This window comes from Pteropus alecto, unplaced genomic scaffold (genome assembly GCF_000325575.1).
Source record: "Pteropus alecto unplaced genomic scaffold, ASM32557v1 scaffold98, whole genome shotgun sequence".
Taxonomy (NCBI): domain Eukaryota; kingdom Metazoa; phylum Chordata; class Mammalia; order Chiroptera; family Pteropodidae; genus Pteropus; species Pteropus alecto.
In genome coordinates, this window is record NW_006443570.1 from 20,381,516 (window position 1) to 20,408,233 (window position 26,718).

At 31.9% G+C, this 26,718-nt stretch overlaps 1 protein-coding gene across 2 annotated transcripts in view; it reads left to right on the forward strand.

Annotated features, from left to right (window-relative positions):
• Nucleotides 1-26,718, forward strand: part of TAOK1 (TAO kinase 1) — a 142,696-nt gene that overhangs the window by 85,603 nt on the left and 30,375 nt on the right. The window contains exons 8-15 of one of the 2 annotated variants that reach the window (XM_006925028.3): nucleotides 696-787; nucleotides 11,282-11,375; nucleotides 13,013-13,094; nucleotides 15,541-15,708; nucleotides 17,445-17,648; nucleotides 19,975-20,109; nucleotides 23,407-23,643; nucleotides 25,133-25,261. In XM_006925028.3, coding sequence (XP_006925090.1) covers nucleotides 696-787; nucleotides 11,282-11,375; nucleotides 13,013-13,094; nucleotides 15,541-15,708; nucleotides 17,445-17,648; nucleotides 19,975-20,109; nucleotides 23,407-23,643; nucleotides 25,133-25,261 — 1,141 coding nt within the window. Of the gene's footprint in view, nucleotides 1-695; nucleotides 788-11,281; nucleotides 11,376-13,012; nucleotides 13,095-15,540; nucleotides 15,709-17,444; nucleotides 17,649-19,974; nucleotides 20,110-23,406; nucleotides 23,644-25,132; nucleotides 25,262-26,718 lie in introns of those variants that run through there. The other variant, XM_025041560.1, reaches the window with a different exon arrangement.

Below are 26,718 nucleotides of genomic sequence, written 5' to 3' on the forward strand. Positions count from 1 at the left end.
TGTTTTAAGTGTCTGTCTGTGCTTAATACCAAGTGCAAATGAAGTGTAGGGTTAAAGTACCATCAAGAATATTACAGACTCTAGTTGAAGACATGAATTGATGTTTCATTTTATAACTAAGACTCCTATATAGTTAATAATTATCTGAATATTTTAGTTTTGCCCTAGCCTCTTTTATTATAGAATACTATTCTTCTTTGAAAGAAAGACTGACAAACGATAGTTATTCAGTGTTATCGTGGTAGATATTTTCTGAAATAAATTATGTGAGCTTGTCACTTCAAAGAAAATAGCTGTTGTTCACTGCCAATGATAGAATTCATTCTTCTTAGCAAAAATTAGACTTTTGTAATGGGATCCCGAGACCAAAATTTGAGAACCATTGGCTTGAAAGATATACAGTATTAGAATCTGCAAACTTGAACAGATGCAGAATACAGCCCTGTTCTGGGGCATTCTTCCTTCAGGATGTTGTTATATGATCATGACAGATTGTGAGAATAAGTCTCACATTATCTGTGCAATGTAAATATTGACCTCGCAACCTGTAATGCATTAATTTCCCATTATAAAAATTATGTCCAGATATATTGTCTATAATTCACACAGGTGTTCTCCATATAGATGTTCATTATATTTTTAATAAATAACATACATTTTTTAAACTTTAATTTAAATAACATTTTATGTTTCAGGATGGCCCCAGAAGTAATTTTAGCCATGGATGAAGGACAGTATGATGGCAAAGTAGATGTATGGTCTCTTGGAATAACATGTATTGAACTAGGTAAGCATTCTTTTTTTTTATTAACTATACAGTAAGTTTTGATCAATGTTTTACCTCAATGTCTGTACCAAATTTCAGGCTTTTATTTTTTATGTCAGTTATTAAGGAGAACAAAAAACTTATTAAAGTTTTCACTTTTGTGATCTGGTAATTTACATATGTATACGTTTGCTTAGGTTTATTTGCTTCATTAAATTAGGTCTAAAATAATTTTCCACTGTGGTGTTACGTTTGAAGTATCTATGTTCAACATTAATGAGTATTTGTCAAACACCTAGAATATGTCTATGGTTACTAGATTTACTATCTATAGAAGGTCTCTAAAAGCGTTCATGAATTTCCCCTACCTGGGATACTTATGACCTTGAGTTAGGTATGAGAATTAGATGTCAGGCTACATACCATTGTAGCAGTTTGATTTTATGCACACATTTTATTCTGTTGCCCGTAAGTGGAGCTATGCTTAAGGCAGTGGACCATCATAACTTTATTAACATTCGCCTTGTATGTGAGCCAGGTGGGTAATTGAATTGTCACTGTAATTAAAGAGATGACCATCTTCTTGCTCTCGATTCCCCCAAGCTTCCCTCCATTAGCCCAATATCTTTTTCTTTTTCCTTCTAAGAATATTCCATTGAACTTTATTTAAAAGTGGAAAATATTGAGAACCATTGAGTCGTGACAAGATTAAAAATAACATGTTAAAGTAAAATTCATGTGTAACTTGGATAAATCATTATCAACCTGGGTTTGTCAGTAGTTTTCTGACAAACAAGTAGATGGGGAAATTGAGATATAATAAAAGCAAAGCTTGCTTGTCAATACACAGTAGATAAATATTGTAATTTCCATTACAAGACTTTCTATCTTTTGGTCTAATATTTTTCCAAAATAATCTTTAAATATTTTTACTTCTGTTGGAATTCCTACATAAAGCATTTCTTTCAGGGTTTATATCATATTTATTTTAAAGTTTGACAACATCAGTAACCAGAGATTTGGAGATTTTCATGTCATTCTCATCTGAACTCTTAGTCTCAATTTGAGGTTTTTAAAATGTTTCTTAAATTTAAAAGTATGTTTAAGTGTCTTAAACTCTATTTTTTTATCCTTGATTCTTCTTACTGGTAGATCCTAATTAATTTCTTCAGAAACCTGGATAAATGTAGAGAAGCTGGTTAATGTCTTGCCCATGGGGTATTTTTACATACTATGTCCCTTTGTGATAGTGAAATTGCATTAATGGTCCTATTAGAGATCATTGATATATTTTAATATTTACTTGATTGGAAAATATTAATTGGCTGATTCTACTCAGGAAGAAATCTGTCTAAATTATGCAGTTTCTGTGAAATGGCTTCTTATTTTTCTAGGCTTTCTAGCTTTTTATTATAGTTCATAAAATAGAATTCTTTCACAATGAGAGTTTTTACACTTATAACAAAGCAACTTCAGAAGCTGTGACTGCCTTTATATAATTTTAAATGAGTGAGACACCAAAGTTTTAGGCGTACATTTATCATCTTCAACTATTTTTTTTTCCCCTACTCCAGTCTGCCCTGCCTGACCGCAAAAAGACCCTGGCTCCATCTCACTTCTCAAACTTAAGGCAATCCCTGCCTTTTTCTCCCTATAGTCCAAGACTTCCGGATATAACTTTTATAATTCTGTTACTTTTGACATTATAATAGCCCTTAATTCATTTTTTTCATACTGTAACTATTCCTTATTCTGGAGCCCTGTTCAACTTTTTAAATAGTCTGTCGTGATAATTTTTTAGGATTTTACTTACTAATTTTTGAATAATGAAGTGCTAACTCAGGAACTGTATTTTAAAGATGATTCTGGTTCCAGGGTGAAGATCTAGAGTAGCACAGGCCAATAAAACTTTCTGCAGTGATAGAAATATTCTATATCTGCATGGCTTTCGAGTACTTGAAATGTGGTTTTTGCAACTAAGAAACTAAATTTTAAATTTTATTTCATTTTAAATAAGTTTGCATTTAAATAGTCACATGTGGCTAGTGGCTACCCTGTTAGACAATATATGTCAAGAGGCATGATTTTCAATGCAAATTAGATTTGCAGTCTTGGGAAGTATTTTATTTTATTTTATTTTATTTTATTTTATTTGTTTCAAGCATACAGTACATTGGTTACACATTTATATAGTTTATAAAATGATCCCCTAATTGCTCTTTCTCTTCTCTGGCTCTCCACCTAGCCAATACATTAATGCTAACTGCATTCCCTATGCTGTGCTCTCCATCCCCATGGCCATCTATCAGCTACTTATTTGTACTTCTTTAACCCTTCACCCCATCCTCCCAGTCCCCCAAACCTCTTCCCCTCTGTCACCAGATTGCCCTCTATATTTGTGAGTCTGTTTTTGATTAGTTTGTTCTTTTTGTTCCTTACATTCCACATATAAGTGAAATCATATGTTATTTATCTTTTCTCTGACTTATTTCACTCAGGATAATAATCTCTAGGTCCATCCATGTTGTTCAAATGGTAGGATTTCATTTTTTTAATGGCTGAATAATATTCCATTGTATATGTGAACCATAACTTCTGTATCCAGTCATCTGTTGATGGGCATTTAGGTTGCTTCTATATCTTGGCTATTGAAAATTGTGCTGCATGAATATTAGGGTGCATAGATCTTTACGAATTACTGGGTTTTTTTGTTTTTGTTTTTTTTTTGTTTTTGGATAAATACCCAGAAGTGCAATCGCTGGGTCAAAAGGTATATCCATTTTTAATTTTTTGAGAAACCTCCATACTGTTTTCCATAGTGGCTGTACCAATTCACAATCCCACCAACAATGTATGAGGGTTCCCTTTTCTCTGCATCCTCGCAAACACTTGTTCTTTGATTTATTGATGATAGTCATTCTAACAGGTATGATATCTCATTGTGGTTTTAATTTGCATTTCTCTGATGATTAGTGACCTGTCTGATCATATGTCTGTTGCCCATCTGTATTTCTTCTTTGGAGAAGTATCTGTTCAGGTCTTCTGCCCATTTTTTAATTGGATTGTTAGTTTTTTTATTGTTGAGTTGTATGAGTTTTTTATATATTTTGGATATTAACCGCTTATCAGATGTATCATTAGCGAATATCTTCTCCCAAGCAGTCGATTGTCAGTCTTGGAAAATTTATTATGTGTTTTTCTACTTTAAAATAGGGATATTGAATTAAAGAAAATTATTTTTTTATACACAAGAGAACAAACAAATCAATTGTGCTATCTTTCATTTTGATAAATGTAGATCTAAATAACTATGACTCACTCATACTTTGTTATCATAAAGGTTAAAATAATTTGGTTATGTCTTACAATCAAGAAATCTTAAAGTGCAGGATTTTTCATAGTTGAGTTTGTATGTTTATAATTAATCTGATTAAAAAGATACCTAGTTCGTTGTTTTTTAGGCTATGTGCATGATCATACAATCATCTTTATAAAAATAAAATTTATCATTTTTTCTCATTAAAAAGGTATGTTGAGGATATTAAATTTCAAAAATATATAAAGGAGTAAAAAGAAAATAAAGCAACTTTAACAACAGCAATTTGTTAATCAATACACAGGATAAAAAGATGTAAATTGTAACAAAAATGAAGTGTGGGGAGTATACATATAGAGCTTTAAAATTCATTTGATGTTAGTTATCAACTTAAAATAGACTATTATAATCTTAAGTTGTTTTATGTAAACCTTATGATAACCACAAAGTAAAAACTTACAGTCAAGACACAAAAGATAAAGAGAAAGGAATCTGAGCATACCACTAAAGAAAATTGTCAAATCACAAAAGAAGCAAGCTAGAGAAGAAGGGAACAAAGGAATCAGAGAAGAGTGAACAAAACAGCAATAAGTAGATATCTATCAATAATTACTTTAATTGTAAATGGAATAAATTCTTTGTTCAAAAGACATATAATGGCTGAATAGTTTTAAAAAAATAAGATTCATCTATATGAGTCTTACAAGAGACTTTTCATATGTAAAGATACACACAGACTGAAAGTGAAGGGGATGGAAAAAACCTTCCATGCAACTATAAACCAAAAAAAAAAAAAAAATGGGCATCTATATTTATATCAGACAAACAGACTTTAAAACAAAGATTGTAATAAGAGACAAGTCCATTGCCTAATGATAAACAAGTCAGTACAACAAGAAGATAAAACATTTGTAAATATTTGTGTACCCAACATAGGAGCACCTAAATATATAATGTAATATTAACAGACCTAAAGGGAGAAATGGACATCAATACAATAATAATAGTATGAGACACTAATACCTTACTTTCATCAATCAGTAGATCATCCAGACAGAAAATCAGTATGGAAACATTACCCTTAAACGACACCTTTGACTTGATTGACATAACAGACATATGCAGAACATTCCAACCGAAAGCAACAGAATACACATTGTTCTCAAGCACACATGGAACATTCTCCAGGATAGATCACATTAGGCCATAAAACAAGTCTTAACAAATCTAAGATTGAAATCATACTAAGCATCTTTTCTGACCACAATAGTATGACGTTCTAAATCAATGACAAGAAGAAAACTGGGAAACTCACAAAATATATGGACATTATACAACATGCTACTGGAGAGAAGGGAGCCAGGAGGAGTGGAGATGGGCACACTGGTGGCAGGGAGTGGAATCTAGGAGAGAGTTCCCAGACTCAGGAGTCTCAATGAGCCCAAGGAGTGGGGGGTTGTCTGTTCAGATCCTGAGACACACAGGGGAGTTAGACCACCCCAGTTGGCTCAGGAAGTGTCACTGCTTCTCTCTTACTTTGGTGTCACTTGTTCGCATTGCCCTTGGCCACAGTCACTGACAGGACACACAACCCCGGAGAGGGTCAGGTAGGCCCCAGAACAGATTAGCACTCTAACTGCCTCAGCCTCTCCCACAAGCTTCAGGGTGCCTGTTCCCTCTCTGCGATCCCAACACAGGGTCTATCCAGCCCTGGGTTGATGGCAACAAGTTTCCATGTACAGCTGCTCCTAGAGAATTAGTCAACTGGAGAAAACAGGCCACGGAAGGATACTTCCTATGGAAGGGATTGGACAGCCGTAGCCCAGCCCTGGGCTGAGAGGGCCAAATGGCAGGGTTTGGGGTTGGGACCACTGTCTGGGGCGCAGAGTGAGTCGTGAAGACCCTCATCTCCAAGGCCATGATTCATAGGGTCCTATGAGGGCTCCAGGGCAAGTGGAGACCTTGTAGGTGGTGGCAGGGCTATGGGGAGGGGAGAGGAGGGATCCAGCCAAGTCTGAGAGGCCCAGAGTCAAGATTCTCAGCCTGGAGCTTGGAGGCCAGGTTCCCTGGGTGGTGCTAAAGAGATCTGGGCCCAGATTTCAGGGTACTCAGGCCAGGTCACACAATAATCTTCTATTGCTTCCTCATTGGGAGTCAGTAGGAGTGGACCAGGACACTTCACCATGGTACCTTGAGCCTCTGTAGATGCAAAGTCCTGACTCAATAGGGAGCCCCCAAGAGTCTCTCAAGCATGAGGGAGGGAGCTCCACTCCAGGAGCATGCCTGGGAGCAAGAGAGGGGGCTGTGATCTATAGGAAGTGAAGAGAGGGGAGAGGACAAAATAAAACAGCAGTAGCATACTACTGAACAACTAACCAGTGGGTCAAAGAAGAAATCAAAAGAAATTTTAAAATCTCAAGACAAACAAAAATGGAAATACAGTGTCCAAAATATATGGGATGCAGGAAAAGCAGTTCTAAGGGAGGTTTGCAATGATAAATACCTACATTAAGAAATAAGAAAGATCCCAAATAAATAACTTAATTTTACATCTCAAGGGACTAGGAAAAGAACTAAACTCAAAGTTTGTAGAAGGATGGAAATAACAAAGATCAGTGGAAGTAAATGAACTGTGGATTTAAAAAAGTCGATAGAAAAGATTAGTGAAACACTAAGAGCTGGATTTTTGAAGAACAAAGTAGAAAAACCTTTATTTTAACTAGACTCACCAAGAAAAAGAGTAAGGACTCAAATAAATATAATCAGAAATGAAAGGCAACATTAAAGCTGATACCACAGAAATAATGGGATCATAAGAGATTGCAGTTGACCCTTGAACAATGCGGTACTCAGGGGTACAGACCCCTGTGCAGCTGAAAATCCATGTATAGTTTTGACTTACCCAGATCTTAACTACTAATAGCCTACTGTTAATTGGAAGCCTTACCAATAATATATAAACAGTCAACACATATTTTGAATGTTATATGTATTATATACCATATTCTTATAATAAAGTAAGCTAGAGGAAAAAATGTTATTGAAATCATAAGGGAGAGAAAATACATTTACATTACTGTATTTGTCAATACCTTAAGTTTATGTCATCTGTTTACAAGGTGAATCATATGTCAGTACCTACATCAGTATTGTCTAATATACAAAACACTGTAGATGTTACACATGTTACTAATATTAGATATAAAAAATGTAAAGATAATGTGAAAAAATTATACTTATTTACAGATGTGACAATTCATACATTAGTAACATAATAAGCAATATAATTGCTTTATGATATCCTAGCATAATTGACATGATTGCTTCATGGTAGTAAGAAAATCTCCAAAAAATTTCCAATATATTTATTGTAAAAAGTCTGTGTATAATTGGAGCCACACAGTTCAAATCCATGTTGTTCAAGGATCAGATTATACTATGAACAATTATACATCAACCTAAAAGAAATGGATAAATTCCTAGAAGCATCCAACCTACTGAGACTGAATCATAAAGAAATAGAAAATCTGAACTGACTGATTACTAGTAAGAAGATTGAATCAGTAATCAAAAACTTCCCAACAGACAAAAGTCCAGGACTAGATGGCTTCACTGGTGAACTCTATGAAACATTTAAAGACTTAATACCAATCCTTCTCAAACTCTTCCGAAAATAGAAGAGGGTACACTTTCAAACTCATTTTTCAAAGCCAGCATTATTACCCTGATGCCAAAATCATACAAGGACACTTCAAGATGATCATTTTAGTAGATGCAGAACAAGCATTTGACAAAATTCGACATTCATTTATGATAAAAACTCTAAACTGGGTATAAAGGGAATGTACCTAAGCATACTAAAAGCCATTATGACAAACCCACAGCTAACATGGTGAAAAGCTAAAAGCTTTTCCTCTAAGATCAGGATCAAGAAAGGAAGTTCATTCTTGCCATTTTTATTCAATATAGTATTGGAAGTGCTAGCCAGAGCAATTAGGCAAGATAAAGAAATAAAAGGCATCCACATCAGAAAGGATGAAGTAAAACTGTCACCTTTTGCAGATGACATCATATTATATATAGAAAATTCTCAAGATTCCACCAACAAATTTTTAGAATAAATGAATTCAATAAAGTTGCAGGATATAAAATGAATATACAAAAACAGTTGCATTTATATACACTTATAACAAACAGAAATATAAGAAAACAGTCCCATTTACAGTTACGTTAAAAAATTAAATATATAGGAATAAATTTAACCAAGAAGGTGAAAGACCTGTACACTGATGAAAGAAATTGAAAAAGATACAAATAAATAGAATATTCTACGCTCAGAGATTAGAGGAATTAATATTGTTAAAATGTCCAAACTACCCAAAGTGCAATCAACAGATTCAATGCAATCCCTATCAAAATTCCAGTGGAATTTTTCACAGAAATAGAACAAACTCCTAAAATTTGTATGGAACCACAGAACATTCTGAAAAGCCAGAACAATCTTGAGGAAGAACAAAGCTAGAGGGATCATGCTTCCTGATTTAAAACTGTATTTGAAAACTGTAATAATTGAAACAGTATGTTATTGGCATAAAAACACACACATAGATCAATGGAAGAGACTAGAGAGCCCAGAAATAAACTTATGAATATATGGTCAATTAATTTATGACAAAGGAGCTAAGAATGAGGATAAGACAGTCTCTTCAATAAATGGTATTGGGAAAACTGGACGGCCACATGCAAAAGAATGAAACTAGATTACTATGTTTTATCATACACAAAAATCAACTCAAAATTTACTTTTATGGAAATAATCCACATTTGATAGAGAAATTTGAGAGGCGTGTACATGATAATAAGGAATAGGATCTCTGTAACTTTTTAAAAAAAAATTTAGTTTAAATCATATTAGTATAGTAGTAGCTTATAAGAATTTGAGATAGAAAGTGTTAGTTGAATTCACCAAAGTCTGCCACATTTTAGATATGACAGATTTTTTAGCTAAATTCACTGTTCTTTGACAGAATTGAGAGATATTTAATTTTATACTAAATGACAAAATCAAAAATCATATTTTAGATTGATACATTGATGGTACACCATTAAAAGATTTAAATATTTTAATAAATTATCATAGAAAAAAGTTATTTCATTCATTCAGAATTTCTTTAGTAACTCCATCCCCTTCCCAAATTATTTAGCTGGTGAGCCATGAATGGAGTGTCAGAGTCATATGATTAGAGGAGGGGTTCCCACAGACCAATGGCCTGGTATATGGAAACAGAATCTGATGAGGGTATTCATGCAGCTGGGTAGTCAGGTTTGAAAATTCAGAGCTCTATTGGGGTGACTGAGGCATTTATATGTAGAGGTGGCTCAGCATTGGGTGTCAGAGCCAAAGTAGGTTGAGGAGGTAACAGCAGGGAGAGCATCCTACTGTGTAGGGTCAGAATCAAGAGGATGTGCATTTTGAGGGTTGGCCTGACATAGTGGCAGTGCCTCATCAAAAAGAATAGAGCTTCCTTCACAAGGACTGATGAGGAGGATCTCATTGCAGTTTGCGTCTGGTATCAGAAACTGAGTAGATGAAGATGACATTCCCACTGAAAAATGACTTGTAATGGGGCTTCAAAGGGAAAGGTGGGGCATCTGTTCAGCAAAGAGGGTGGTAGCAAAGATGGGAGACATACAGGGAGAATTTCTCAAATAAGAAAATATATTAAGGGTAATGAGATAAAAGTTTTTCATTGTCAGAGAAAGATTTTAAAAATAATGGAAAGAGAAAGCTAGAATAAATACTATTCAATGAGATTTGAGATATTGTTATAAATGCAATTGTTTTCAATAAACATATGGATGTTTAATGTGCATGTATGTATAAAACATATTGTTTATATATATATGTGTTCCCTAACTCTGTCCACTGAGAGGATCTAAGCAGTGATACTTCAGTAGCAGTGAGCACACCTATTGCCATGGCTCTTTCAAGAGATGGTTGATCCAGTGGCTAAAAAAATAGGGAAAGTCGGATGAGCCTGGAACATCTTAGTGTACTAGAAAACAAGGAGGTGATCAAGGAATGATGAGACCATGTCCAAAAGACAGAAGCCATCATAAAACATTCTCACTGCTCAAATATGAGGCAATTTGAACATCAAAATAAACGATAGTAGCACATTGTAGCTTATTAAAATGAAAATCTATAAGTTCATACAATAAAGAACAAAATGAAAGTTTTATGTAAAACAGGTTATTTATATAGATTCAAAGTAACTCCTCACAAAGTAATTTTAATTACAAAGGAAAAAGAAACTACCATGAAGAAGCCTGGCAGTCACAGCCTTCAGTGATCAACGTGAACATCAATAACAGAACCATTCGAAATAATGCACTTCCTTATAGAATACAATGAGGAAAATATAACATTTACTTCTGTGATATTCCTGGCAAAATTATAACCTAAATTTAATCATAAGACAAAACCATATTGAGGGGCATTCAAGAGTCTTGTATCTTCAAAATTGTCAATGCCATGACTTCAACTTTAAGACACTAGGAAAAGAAGAGCAAATTCAACTCAAAATAAGCAGAAGAAAGAGAATTAAAAAAGATCAAAGTGGAAATCAATTAAACAGAAAACAAAAACAATAGAAAAATCATGAAATAACTAGTTCTTTGAGGAAATTAATAAAATGACAAACCTCTGGCCAGATTGATCAGGAAAAAAAGAAGACACACATTACCAATATCAGGAATAAAAGGTGTCATCACTACAGATTTTACAGATATTAAAAGGATTATAGGGATATATTATGAACAGTTTTATGTTAATAAATTTAACAACTTAGATAAAATGGACAATTTCCTTGAAGGATGCAAATGATCAAAGCTTACTTTTGATATTTGATTGAAATTTGAGTAGTGTTTGAAGATTAAAGTATTAATGGCCTGATTTAATGTATGTATTGTAGTTCTTTAGTAGGATGTTCTTGTTTATAGGAAATAAATATTAAGTATTTACATCAGGTCAGCAATTTACTCTGAACTGATTCACTTGAAAACGTTCTTCGAACTCGCAATTTTTTTTTTTTGCTAAAATTGAGATTATTTTTTTAAAAAACAACTTTCTAACAATACTTTTGTGCCCCTATTTAACAGGCATGTATTTTAACAGGCAGGTTTTCTTTCTCTTACAGCGGAAAGGAAGCCTCCTTTATTTAATATGAATGCAATGAGTGCCTTATATCACATAGCCCAAAATGAATCCCCTACACTACAGTCTAATGAATGGTGAGTATTGTTAGAGATACATTACTCAACATGGTATAAATTAAGTGCTTTTTCATAATATCAAAATGATTTCATTTTAACTAGGTAAAATGTATTACTTCCTGAAGAGATATTAAAATATGTTTATTTCCTGGAACAATAGTGTAATTAATTCATTATTGCTTTGGAGTATATTATTTTCATTGGCTTATTAAGAATGTTATCTAGTATGCTATTGGCTTGTGAAATTCCCTCAGTGAACCTATGTTAAGTAAACTATTAGCAAATATAAATAAAATAGGTTTATTTTACCCTTATATCCTTTATTATGTCTGCTTTTTATAGCATATATAGAACTCAGTGATGCCACATGAAAGCAAAAAGTACTGCTTTTTACAAAAGTTTATTTTTTCTTTGAACTTTAGAAACACATATAATCCTGATTATATAATAAATAGCATGATTTAAACATTAATATTTTATAAAAAGTATGTAGGTTGTCATACCTATAATATTTTTGTTGGAGAATGGTATATAATTTATCAGAATTACCAGATAATTCATAACTTTAAGATCGTTCTAATTGTTATGTTGTTATTTAGTGTGCTCTGATGTTCCTTTTCCTAGTGCTTCTTTGATTTGATAAAATTAATAAGTTCATTTATATAAAGTTATGTAGAACAGATTGAGTTTTAGAAAACTAGGATTTTTATCAGTGATAAAAAAATTTTAGTGGGAAATTAATTCCTCAAGTGTATCTAGCATTTGAAAAATTCTAGGGGAATATCTAGTATATTTAATAAATATTTTTAAATTTATAAGTAGATGCATAAATTAGTGATACTTAATTTTTTTAAATTACATAATTAAGATACATTCACAGGTCTTTGCTACTTATGTTGAGATATATAGAATCTTTTGGCACAGAGTTTAGTATTATCAGACATATAAATATAAATATATTGAACACAGACTGTCTTTATACTGTGTTTAATACTTTGGGGATTCAAAAAAGAATTCTTACCTACAAAGAACTTAAAATCTTACTTGACTATTGACGATGAACATTGATGGAGTAATTATTACTTACTGCCTTACTCACTGAACTCTCAACAGCAACACTATAATAATATGTTGCAGACTTCTAATGTTTTTTAAAATATCTTAATTGGTTTCCTGGGTTTAATCAAAGTTTTACTTATTCATACTCAGGTATAAAAAATCCTCCCTCTAAAACAAATAGAGTGATGTTCTGAAACATACTATATACAAGATGATCCAAGGGGCAAACAAGAAAAGAAAGATAACTTAGAGAAAAGAGGAAAAAATTGAGAACAGTGTTACCTTACATTTGAATGTTAAAAAAGAAAAAGATTGGCTTCCCTAATTTTGCCTCAATTTAGAACAAGTGGTAATATTTAAATATGTAGGAGCAGAATTTTTAAATAATTTGTGCAAGTTTATCTTTGAAAAATGATAATTCATTGATTGCTTTAGATCATATTCATAGACTTATGTAAAATATATAGCGTATCGTGTCTGCTTTTTTTATCATTTATTTTCCCATCCCCCTCCCACGAATGGGCACATACCCTGATTTGTGGATTTTTTTAAAAAAAAATAGCAAAATGTTCACTTGATACTTTCCTTTACAATAGGTCTGATTATTTTCGCAACTTTGTAGATTCTTGCCTCCAGAAAATCCCTCAAGATCGCCCTACATCAGAGGAACTTTTAAAGGTCAGTTCTATTATACTCTAAGTCTGTTTTCTAGCCCTAAGAAATTATTTTTAAAAATATGTTTTATTCCTCTTTGATTCTAGTATTAAGTATGCTCTATTAGTTTTTACTAAAATGCTAATTTTATATACTGGAACTTCTCTTAGATGCTAAGTTTTTTCCTTTTTTTCCCCTCAAAATTGATTAACTGCTTTTTACCATGGCTGAATAGAATATATAGTTAAAAATTCAAAATAGTGTCAAGTAGCTAAATTTTCATATGTGTAAGAATATACTCATGAGTTATAAGTATAAATTTTAATTTGTATGGAATGTTATTTTTTGAAATTGGTAAAACATAATTTAACTTTGAATTTAATTTTTATATCTGTACTTTAGATATTGACCTGTCTTTTATTAAAATAATATGAAAGAGGAAAAGTACAGGTAATATGTTGCCATAAATATCATGGAAGAAAAGATTTCAAAATAAACTTTTTGAAAAATAAACTAGAAATATACTTTTTTAACTTAGTAACGAAAATATTTTTAAAATCATATAAATGCTATTTAGTTTTCAATAAATTTGGTTGCCTAATTTAAATCCATGGTTGGTATATGCTTTCTGTTTTCAAAAATTTATTATTTCATTTGGAGGTTCACTATCTTATTAATAGCAATAATAGTATCATTGAACTTAATATCTTTCTTAAAACATCTAGATAAGATGTTAGTAAGTAGGATTTGACTCTATCAATTTGTGACTCTAAGGAAGCTTGATTTTTCACTGCAAGATTTAAGTAGACTATTATTATGTGAATGTTTTAGAATTTCAAAGAGATTCAGTTTATTTTCACTGATAGAATAAATAGGTACTCATAATAGCAGCAAAAGGTTTATTATAGCTAGGAATTGCATGAGTGAAAAATAAGTAAGATCTATATATAGAAAATTATCAAACTTAGAAATTAATTTTGATGAGAAGACTGAATATTATAAATAGTGGTGGCTACCAAGAAGCTAAGACTCAGGAAAAAGGAAGAATGTGACTGGCTTCTTAGATTTGTCTAAGTGTAAACTCTTTTGATAATAACCCAACCAACCAGGGCCGCATATTTTGTATTTGGGGAGTAGATCCCAAGTCTGCATATAGTATTCATTTACCTGATCCATAGCATGTATTGGCAAAGCCTTATTGGAAATGACAGAAAGAATCTATCAAGTGTTTCTTTTCCTTTGCCCTAATTACATTTCTGTTACAATCCTACATTTAAAAAAATGAATAGAAAAAATCTTTTTTAATATATGAAGCTATTTATCTCAGAATTAAAAATTGGAAATAATTATCCAGAATTAGAGTAATGGTTAAATAATTTCGGCATAAACATTTGATGAAATGTTCTGTGGGCATTATGTTTATAAGTTTGAAGTAATACTTACAACAGTGAAAGTAGAATAAAATATTATAGTTACAATTCTTTGCATAGAAAAGAAATAAATTTAAACTAACAAAGAAGGTAAAAGTATTATAAGAATTCAGGGGCATCTCATGAACTCAAGGCAGAAGGTATTTTCTGTAATCTGTATGCTAACTATATATCTCCAAAACAAAATCTATACATAGAAAATTTCTGAAAAGGAATATACTACCACAGGAATGTAAAATACAGCATAGGGAATATAGTCAATAATATCATAATAACTGTATGTATTGTATTAGAGGGTATTAGATATATCAGGGGAATCACTTCATAAGTTATGTAAATGTCTAACCACTGTGCTATGTACCTGAAATTAATATAATGTTGAATGTCAACTGTAATTGAAAATAAATTAAAAAGTTAAATAAATAAATAAGAAAAGAAACATGCCAAAATGTAACAGTGGTAATTCTAATGGTGGAATTATTCTTTCTACTTTTCTGTATTTGATAAGGTTAAGCTTTATTAAATGTTAGTGGTAAAAATCACTGATAATATAATGACTTTTAATCAACTGCTAGTGTTTTATGATGTTGCTTATGCAACATATAAAGGAACTGATAATTTCCAAGTTTATGACATAAAACTACCATTAGTAAATACATTTCTGTTGAAACTTAATATAACTCAGAACCAAACATGCCTTTTCTATGAAATTGATAGTTCTAAGAATATGTGAACATTTATTAAGGGCTCTAATTAGACAATTCTTAGTATTTAACTAGACCTTTTGATTGTGGTATCATGTTCAAAGTTTTTATAAATGCATAGGGCTAGTTAATGTAGGCACAGAGTATGTATGTGTATATGACAATTTTGTAAATATAGAAAGTCAGAAATGTTAATAGAGAGTTATAGATTATATGCATAATCTATCATGATTGTTTAGGATAGTACTCTAGGGTCTGAGAAGGGGTATATTTATACCAGTTGAAAAGATAGTTAGGTTTCAACTTGACTTTTACCTTCTACTCTTTCTTATCTAGCACATGTTTGTTCTTCGGGAGCGCCCTGAAACAGTGTTAATAGATCTCATTCAAAGAACAAAGGATGCAGTAAGAGAGCTAGACAATCTGCAGTATCGAAAGATGAAGAAACTCCTTTTCCAGGAGGCACATAATGGACCAGCAGTAGAAGCACAGGAAGAAGAAGAGGTATTAACTTAGAAATTACTCAAATACTGAGCTCTCTTTATTGGCTTCTTTCCTTACATAATTTGTCTTGCCACGGATCTTTTAGATCAGTGGTTCCCAAATTGTGTTTTCTTAACACTGGTCCTATAAGATCCCAGCTGGGGAAAAAGATTTTGCATTATTTAAACTCAGCCTGTTGCTTCATAGTTCACATTGGCTTAGTAAAGCTCTGAAAAGTCTTTTATTAAAGAAACCTGTTCAATTTTATTCACTATAGTCCTTCTCAGATTTCTTGGCCACTGAACCCTTTTTTGCCTGATTGTTCAGTTCCATGGGATGTACTTTTGGAAGTATTTGAAATTACATACTATAGAAGTTGATAGTACTCACTCAGAAGTCATTAGATAGTTACCAAGCGTCTACTCTGTCACCAGGAACACTTGATTCTTTTCAGTTCTGAGCAATTTCATTCCATCTACACAGTTCTAAAATACTAATTTTACAGATGAGTAAAAGCAAGGCTCAGTTAACTTACTATTGGTAAAGACATGTAGGTTTGAATTCATATATCACTGACTCTCAAGGCCAGGTTCTTTCCATGTAGCCTTTTAGAAAAAATAGAAAAACAAATTTGCAATAGAAATGTTAAAGAACTTCCTCACAAGGAAATATGTATATGAAGTTTATTATTTGTGAAGCTATCTTTCTTACTCTAAATATTTTCAGTTTCTTTGCTCCTGTCAGAATTTCAAAGCTTCAATTCTTTTGTATTGCTTTCCAGTGAAAGAGATCACTTTGTATTCCAAAACCAAGAGCAGTAGTTACCTACTTTTCTTTTTAATAGTGCTGCATAATGAACCATAAAATACAAGAATTTCTTCAATTACAGTTTTGGTTTTTTTTGGTTTGGTTTTTATTTCTTTAGTTTTTATAATAGTCATTTGAAAATTGTCTGGGGCTATTTCAAATGTATGAAATATTTAGTAAAGTTGTGAAATTAATAAAATTCTAATGTAGTTAAATCTCTAACAGCATCTCTATTAGGCTAGGGATGTAAGAAAAGTTCATATATATACACACACACTATGTATCTATATTTATTAAATTCTACATGTCTTATCAAATTTTGACATGGTATGACATACTATAATGTTGGTGCCCAGATACCATTGCTTGCCTTACTTCAGAAAAAAATTCTTATGATTGTGATTAAATATATATATAATATGTAATTTTCAATTTACACAAAAATAGGAATTAATATTAATTATTTGGTGGTAGAGGATGGGCTAGAGACTATATTCTGAGGAAGAAAGGAAAATATAAAAGGCTTTAATAAAAAATAACAACTAAAAGGAGTTGTTTACAGGTTGTTTCCAAAATAAAGGTTGGAGCTTATTTTAACCATAGGAATCATTGAGAAAAGAGCAGACTATATACATATAACTCGAGATGTGTGCTAGAAATGGATTTCAAAAAATGTGAAACAATATAGAGAAAATGCTACATTTTGGAAATAACCCAAAACTGATGAACTGACTTTTTTACATGGTTGGGTTTTTTATTTTTACTTTTTGGTCCTTTTTTTTGTTTTACTGTCAAGTAATAATAGCTAATCTTCCTGATCTTGACATGTAAAGGGAATTTCTCATGATAGGCCTCTGACTTTCTAAGACTGCCAAGCAACGCTCTAGGTACTTAAAATCAAGAATTCAAAAGAAATATAGATATTTGAACCTAATGTTGTTTTCCCTTAGGAACAAGATCATGGTGTTGGACGGACGGGAACTGTGAATAGTGTTGGAAGTAATCAGTCTATTCCCAGTATGTCCATCAGTGCCAGTAGCCAAAGCAGTAGTGTTAACAGTCTTCCAGATGCCTCAGATGACAAGAGTGAGCTAGACATGATGGAGGGAGATCACACAGTGATGTCTAATAGTTCTGTCATCCATTTAAAACCTGTGAGTATCTGGGTTTCGTTGAAAAAAAAATTTAAGTTTTGTAAATAATTTTCTTCATCTGATTAGTTTAATATTTTCTTAGCTGTATCGGAAGTTTGGAACATTTTTAGGTAACTTATTTTAAAATGGCAATAGGCTTGTTAATTCTCAATGTAGAAATACCATATAATATATTATTTGAAGTTAGATGGAAAAATAAAGTGCTTAAAAATAGTAATTATACACATGAAATTCATGATCATATTGTCTTTGGGGAATAGTAGAAACGGTTAAGATGGGTGATTAAAAGTGACTTTTGCTATAATACTGAAAAAGTTTTAAATGCACTATGTATCCAGGCTCTAAGCAAAGACACACTTGAGTGATCGCTGATGGGAGTGTAAATTGGTACAATCAGACAATTGGCAGCATCCATCCAATTTATAGCGCATACACACACACACACACACACACACACCCACACACCCACACACCCACACACCCAAACCCCCACCCACCCACCCCCTTTGATCTGGCAGTTTACTCCCTAGATGTGCCTTGTACATATGCAAAGTGAAATCTGTACAAGGTTATTTATTGAAGCAGTACTAGTTACAGCAAAAAAATTAACTGGTTAACCAGATTACAGTACCTCTATTTAGTAGAATACTATGCCTCTATAATCAATTCTGAAAAAAGACCTCCAAGATCTATTGTTAAAATAAAGTGGAAAGGTACAGAACAGTGTTACCTGTAAAAAGATAACTATAAGAAAACATGTTCTTATTTGCTCGTGTACCCAGAAGGATCTCCAGAGGATACATAAGAATCTAATAGTGGTTGCTATTTTGGGAGAACTGAGATGAAAGGGCAGGGATGGGAGGGAGAATTTTCACTGTCTTCTTTTTTAATTTATTTTATTTTTTAATCTTATAAATGCATTACCTTTTATAAAACTAGTATAAAAGAAAATATTTTTGAGGGAAGCAAATATTCTAGTAAGTGCATTTTTTAAAAAGTAACCTTTACATTACCATAATGTTTATATCTTTAAACTGTACATAGTTGCAGAAAATTATATTCTGAGTTTCAGAAATATAGGTGTTTGCCACATTATTCTTTGCACTTTAGAGTGTGAAATTTTAAATTTTCTTGAAAGTATTTGAAGATCAGTTAGTTCCTTCTAACATTTAATAGGAATGCTTCATTTTTAATTTTACACCTTGTGATATTACCTAAAATGTTAGTAGGCACATTAGCTAAAAGCTGGAACCAACCCAAGTGTCTATTAACAGATGAATGGATAAACAAAAGGTAGTAGATACATCTAATGGAATATTATTCAGTTATTAAAAGGAATGAAATTCTCATACGTACTACAACATGAGTGAACCTTGAAAACATTATGCTAATTAATATAAACCGGATGCAAAAAGCCAAATATTGTATAATTCTACATATTTGAAATATCTAGAATAGGCAAATTCATAGAGATAGAAAGTAGTTTAGAGGTTACCAGGGGCTGAGTAGAGGATGAAAGGGAGAGTTTTTATTAATGGATACAGAGTTTCCAGTTGGGGTGATGAGAAAGTTTTGGTAATGTGGTGATAGTTGCACAACACTGAGAATATAATTAATGCCATTTAATTGTATACTAAAAAATGGTTAAAATGGCAAATTTTATATATTTTACCACATATACCAAAGTTATTAGGAATGATTGGTTAAGTAGTAGTGTTATTCAGAGCAAAATCATGTTTAATTTTTATATTCTTAGGCAGTAGAATCAGTGATAGAAAAGATTAAGCCCACAATTAGTTGGTTGCTACTTAATTGACTTCCTCTTTAGTTAATGAACTAAGGTAGTATATAAGGAAACACATTGGTTCTTAAAATGTTTACAACTTTTTTTATTACTTATTTTGGACAAATGGCAGAAGTATTATAAAGATATTTTCAAGCTATGTTGTTGTGTTCAAGCTATTGCTTCTAAAACCCAAGAGCCTTAGAGAAATTTATTACTATTGTTTAAAATATTAGCTGCATGTTTCATCATCTTTGTTTTTAAGCTATATTAAAGCTTTTCAATTTTGCATATAATGAGTAGGATGTAAATCTAGCCTTATACATTTCCTTAGCTGTGTGCTATTTCATACACTGAAGAAATAATGTCTCCTGGTTCTAATTATGTTGAAAATGAAATATTAACATTGCCAATTTCTGTTTGCTTTTGCTTTTAATAATATATCTTTGAGATTTGTTAATCAAGTTGTCTTTAAACTAATTTTCTTGTAAGTGCAAATGAACTGTTGACTTCAGATAGTATTGTCTCTCTCTCTCTGTCTAGGAGGAAGAAAATTACAGAGAAGAGGGAGATCCCAGAACAAGAGCATCAGATCCACAATCTCCACCCCAAGTATCTCGTCATAAATCACACTATCGTAATCGAGAACACTTTGCTACTATACGGACGGCATCACTGGTATGTATGTGCCCTGAATTAGAAATATATTTTTCATGTTGGACCTTGGCATCTATACTCAAGTATAACTATATCTTACTTTTTTGTATTTGGGGTTTATTTTGCAAAACATTCATTTAACATTTAAGTGCCTATTATGAAAAAGATTATAGAAAGCGCTCTGAGAGATGTTAAACTAATAATGTCTTAAGACAAGTATACAAATAACTGATATGTTAGACTGTATTAAATGCTTAAGGCTACAAGGTACTAAGTAGGAATTCAAATTTAATTTGGGGCATAAAGGAAGTATTTATAAAATTGTTGAGCCTTAAATAATTAGTTTTAGGCACAAGGGAGAGGTGTTATTTTCACATGAGAATTAACAATAAGGAAATACTGAGGCTAACCAAAATGAGGGAGAATGTTTGGGAAATATCAGGTAATCAATTTGATATACTCAAAGTGTAGTTCTTCTGATTTCCCAAACAACAATAAAAATGGATTTTTTTAATTACAAGAAGGTTGTTATAGTGGTGTACTTATAACCATGGTCAGATGAGTAGGACCACAACATGATAAAAGATACTAGAGATAAAAAGAAATTACATTAAAATATCAGAGGAAAAGTAGGCTTTTGGAAGATATGACAGAAAGAAAAAAGAGATGTGGGTTTTCTGAGTTATCAACTACATAAGCAGATTTTGTAAATCCTGTGCTATGACTCGTGAATCTGTATGGCATGGGGTCAAGAACATGCCATAGAAGAGCATAACTATATATTTCACTTTATTTACCATATACCATATACCATAACTCAGTCTAACTTCTGCCTTTTTTTTCATACAGTAAAATGCACAGATCTTAGGTATTCAGTTTGAAGAGTTTTTACAATGGTACATACCTATATTAACCATCACCTAAAAAAATAAGATGTGTAAAATTTCTTGTCATCCCAGAAAGTTCCCTTCATACTCCACTTTAGTCAGTTTTCCATTCTCATGACCACCACTTTCTGTTTCTTCACTATGCTTAGGTTTAACTGTTTTTGGATTTTATATAAATGGAATCACAAATAATGTATTCATTTGTGTTGGGCTTATTTTGATCAATGTTTTCGAGATTCATCCATGTTGTTGTGTTCAATCTTTTTAATTACTAATAGTTTTCCATTGTGTGAATATACTATTTTTTTAATCCATTCTTCTATTGATGAGCATTTGGCTTGAATCCCATTTTGTGCTATTACACACAAAGTTGTAATAAATGTTCTTGTACAATCTTTATGTGAACATGATGTTTTAATTTCTTTTTGGTTAATACCCAGGGTAGAACTGCTGAGTCATAGGGTATAAGTATGTTTCATTTCATAAGAAATTGTCATTTTTCCAAAATGGTTGTACCATTTCACATTCCCATTAGCAGTATGTTATAGTTCCAGTTGGTCCATATCCTCTCCAGCATTTGGCATTGTCAGCCTTTTTTATTTTAGCCATTCTAGTCGGTATCAAATGGAATCTCATAGTGTTGTGTTTTTTTTTTTCGTTTTTTTTTGCATTTCCCTGTAACTAAAGATGTCACCACAGTAAGCACCTTTGCATGTGCTAATTGTCCATTCATATGTCTTCTTGAGTGAAATGTCTCTTCAAGTCTTTTACCTGATTTCTTACTCATTTTTTTCATATAGATTTGTAGGAGTTCTTTATGTAGTCTGAGTACAAGTATTAGATCTCATAGATATTTTGCAAATATTTTTCCCATCTGTGATTTACCTATTCTTTTTCTTACTGTTGTCTTGATGAGAAACATTTTTTAGTTTTAAAATTCAATTTAAACAACCCAGTTAAAAAATGGATAAAGGATTTAAATAGACATTTCTCCAAATAAGATAAACAAATGGCCAACAAGCACATAAAAAGATGTTCAACATAATTAGTCATTAGTAAAATGCAAATCAAAACCGCAATGAGGTACCACCTCACATCCACTAGGATGGCTATTTAAAAAAACAAACAGACAAACAAACGGAAAATAACAAGTGTTAGAGAACTTGTGGGTAAATTGGAACTCCTGTATATTGCTGGTAGGAATATAAAATGGTTTGCCTGTTGTGGAAAAGAGTTGATTATTCCTCAAAAAGTTAAATGTAGAATTATCATATGACCCAGCAATTCTCCTTCAAGGTATATGCCCAAAAGAACTGAAAACAGGTACTCAAACAAGTGTATGTGTATACATATTTATAGCAGTACTGTTCACAATAGCTGAAACGTGAGAACAACACAAATATCCATCAACGGATGTATAGATAAACAAATTATGGTATATATATACAATGGAATTTATTCAGCTATAAAAAGGAATGAAGTACTGATACATGATATTACAACATAAATGAACCTTGAAAACATGATAAATGAAAGAAGCCAGACATAAAAGGTCACATATTATATGATTCTATTTATACGAATACCCAGGACAGATAAATCCATAGAGACAGAAAACAGATTAGTGGTTACCAGAAGTGGAGAATGGGGAGCAACTGCATTACAGATATAGGGTTTTCTTCTGAGGTGATAAAAATATTTTGTAACTAGATAGAGTTGGTGATTGCATAACATGTGAATATACTAAATGCTACTGAGTTGTTCACTTTAAAATGATTAATTCTATGTGAATTTTACCTCAAAAAATCCAATTTATGCATTTTTTCTTTGTAGTCTCTGCTTTTTGTGTACTGTCCAAGAAATATTTGCCTACTCCAAGGTCATGAAGATATTCTATGTTTTCTTCTGCTTTTTGATTCTGGGTTTAATGTTAAGGTTAAGTGATTCTTTTCAAATTAATTTTTGTGTATGGAATGATATAGGAGTCAAGGTTTATTTATTTTTTTTATTCAGAGGACTAGTTGTTTTGGCTAGATTTGTTAAAAACACTTTCCCTTCCTCTTTGAATTAACTTTTGGTAGAAAATCAGTTGACTGAATGTGTATGGGTCTGTTTCTAGATTTGATTTGTTCCTTTGATCTTTTCAGCCTATCCTTAACAACCATACCAATTTGATTACGGAAGTGTACGTCTCCCAACTTTTTTTTCTCTTCAAGATTGTTATGGCTATTCTGGGTTCTTTACATTCCCATATAAATTTTAGAACCAGCTTGTCTATTTGTTTAAAAGACTTACTAGAAATTTAACTGGAAACTGCTAGCTGGGATATCTTACTTTACTTGCCTATTTAGTTAATAGTACAGTGGTCTCAAATGCTGTAAGAAAGTTTTGCTTTGTTTTATTCTTTTCTTTCTATCGTTTGTTTGTCTAGGTTACCAGGCAAATGCAAGAACATGAGCAGGACTCCGAGCTTAGAGAACAGATGTCTGGCTATAAGAGAATGAGGAGACAACATCAAAAGCAGCTGATGACTCTAGAAAATAAGTTAAAGGCTGAGATGGATGAACATCGCCTCAGATTAGACAAAGATCTTGAAACTCAGCGTAACAATTTTGCTGCAGAAATGGAGAAACTTATCAAAAAACATCAGGCTGCTATGGAAAAAGAGGTGGCTAATTTAGTATTATTATTTTTCCAAAAATAATCATCTTAGAATTAATCAAGGTAGCATTTTGATGTTAGGGTATCTGTTCTCTTGAACCAAGCAAATCATTTGGGGAAAGGGAGAAATATTAACATAATGTGTTATAATATCAAATACTAAGTCTGGGAACCAATAGACAAGGGATCATTTCCTGACACTTGATAGTTTTATAGTGTTACAGTGATGAGTCATTCAACTGTTCTAGGCCTCCGGTACCTTGGTTATTTGAGAAGTTTGATAGATTACCCATTAAGAAGTGGTTTAGGTCTCAAAAAATCATTCATAATTCTCTGTGGTCTCAAAAAAACCTTCATAATTCTCTGTGTATTTTTCATAAACGTTTTGAAATTTATAGCAGGATTTTTTGTCAGAGTAATTGAAGATTATTATAATATACACAGGGCATGTTAGAGGTTATAAATTAAGAGAGATTAAGATTTAGCCCATTTGTTTATTTACAAATAAGTATCATTCTATTATATGATAAAGGTGTATTTTTAAGGATTCTTCTTATGTGAAACCTTTTCTTCTGTTTTTGGTGTCCCATCTGTTTCATTTTATTTTGATAGTCACGTTTTTCAAGTAAAATGTAAGCTCAGTATATTCATACAATATCATCAAATATGTCTGGCTATTGCACATTGAGGCATTATCATAGCTATTCTGTCCACCCTTGCTCCCAGAAAAAAAAACACTCTCTCACTATGGTAGAGAAGTTGGCAAAATAATTTATGGTGTAAATAAATTTTGATTCTGAAATAATTTGGTGAAAGAATGTACAAATATTTAGAATCCTGTTGGGCATTGGGTAGTATTTTTAATAACTTAGAAAGAGATAGAAACTAACGTATTTAGGAAAGCAATTCATGAAACAGATTTGTTTAAAAAATATGCGTGCATAGAAAAAATTAGGAAAGGTATGCACCAAAATGTTTATTTTGGTCATCTCTGGGTACTAAAATCATATAAGATTTTTATTCTTTGTGTTTTTCTGTATTTCTTAAATGTTCTACAATGGATATGCATTGCATATATAATCATAAATAATATATATTTAACAGTTTTATATTATTTAATATATGTTGGTCATTTAATATACAAATAAATCTAGATAAAAGATAATAATTATATTTTTAGATAAATGTATATTTGTTTAGTTTTAGTGGGGGGAGGGCATACTCTTGTTAAATAAAAAAAACGTGAAAACTTTTGAACTGTTAAAGGTCAGCATTTTAAAGGTGAGTTCCGTTTTACTGGTTCTCTAAAATTCAAATGATAAAGATGCTGAGTAATACTTAATAATTTTTTGAGAGTTCTTAATTTGGTAATGCTCATAATGATTTTATGTTCTTGGGGGAAGGAGAATAAAGGTATCCTTGGTGAAAAGTATTAAACTGCTGCTTTGAATCTTATCTACTTAACTAATTTGATCCATTTTTAAAATTTCTTAAAGGCTAAAGTGATGGCCAATGAAGAGAAAAAATTCCAGCAACATATTCAGGCCCAACAGAAGAAAGAACTAAATAGCTTTTTGGAGTCCCAGAAAAGAGAATATAAACTTCGAAAAGAACAGCTTAAGGAGGTACTTATTTTATAAAGTTTTCAAGCCAAGTTATCTGATTCTTGATTACGTCCAATGTTGATCAACTCAAAGAACCATTAATAAATTTCTTTTCTTTTTTTAAAGATTTTTATTAAAATATATCTAACATACAATATTGTATTAGTTTCAAGTATATTCCACAGTCATTCAACATTTATATACCTAAAGAAGTGAACACCATGATAAGTCCAGCAACCATCTGATATCATACAACACTATCACAATATTTTTTAATATATTCCCTATGCTGTACATCACATCCTCATGACTTATCTTTTTTTTACCTGGAAGTTCAAACCACTTATTCCCGTTCACTCCCCCCTTTTCGCCTTTTTTTGATTTTTCAATTATAGTAGACATTCAATATTATTCTATATTAGTATCAGGTATACAGCATAGTGGTTAGACATTTACATAATTTACAAGGTAATTCTCCTGACTAGTACCTACCTAGCACTATACATAGTTATTTTCATATTATTGACTATTATTCTCTATACTTTACTTTACATCCCTATGACTGTTTCATAACTACCAATTTATAATTCTTAATCCCTTTACCTTTTTTGCCCCACCTCCAGCCCCCTCCTTTCTGGCAACCATCAGCTTGTTCCCTGCATCTATGAATCTGTTTCTGTTTTGTTTCTTTCTTTTGTTCTTTAGATTCCACATATAAGTATGGTATATCATATCCTAGTTGTCTTTGTCTGACTTGTTTCACTTAGCATAATACCTTCCAGGTCTATCCATGTTGTCACATATGGTTAGATTTCATTCTTTTTTATGGCCAAGTAATAGTCCATTGTATATATATTACCACTTCTTCTTTATCCAGTTGTCTATTGATTGCACTTAGGTTGCTTCCATATCTTGGCTATCGTAAATAATGCTGAAATGAACATAGGAGTATGTATAGCTTTTCAAATTAATGTTTTAGATTTCTTCAAATTAATACCCAGAAGGGAATTGCTGGGTCATAGTTAGCAGTTCTGTTTGTAATTTTTAGAGCAACCTCCATACTGTTTTCCATAGTGTCTGCACCAGTTTGCAGTCGCACCAGCAGTACATGAGGGATTCCCTTTTCTCCACATCCTTGCCAACATCTGTTGTTTTTTGATTTATTGGTAATGTCTATTCTGACAGGTGCAAGGTAAAATTTATTATGGTTTTAATTTGCATTTCTCTGATGACTAGTGTCATTGTGCAGCTTTTCATATGTCTATCGGCCATCTGTATGTCCTCTTTGGAGAAATGTCTTTTTGGGTCTTCTGCCCAGTTTTAATTTCTAGTTTTTTTAGTGTTAAGTTGCTTGAGTTCTTTATAAAATTGGGATATTAACTCCTTAATCAGCTGTGAATATCTTCTCCCATTCATTAGGTCGTCTTTCCATTTTGTTGATGTTTTTCTTTGCTGTAAAAACCTTTTAATTTGATGTA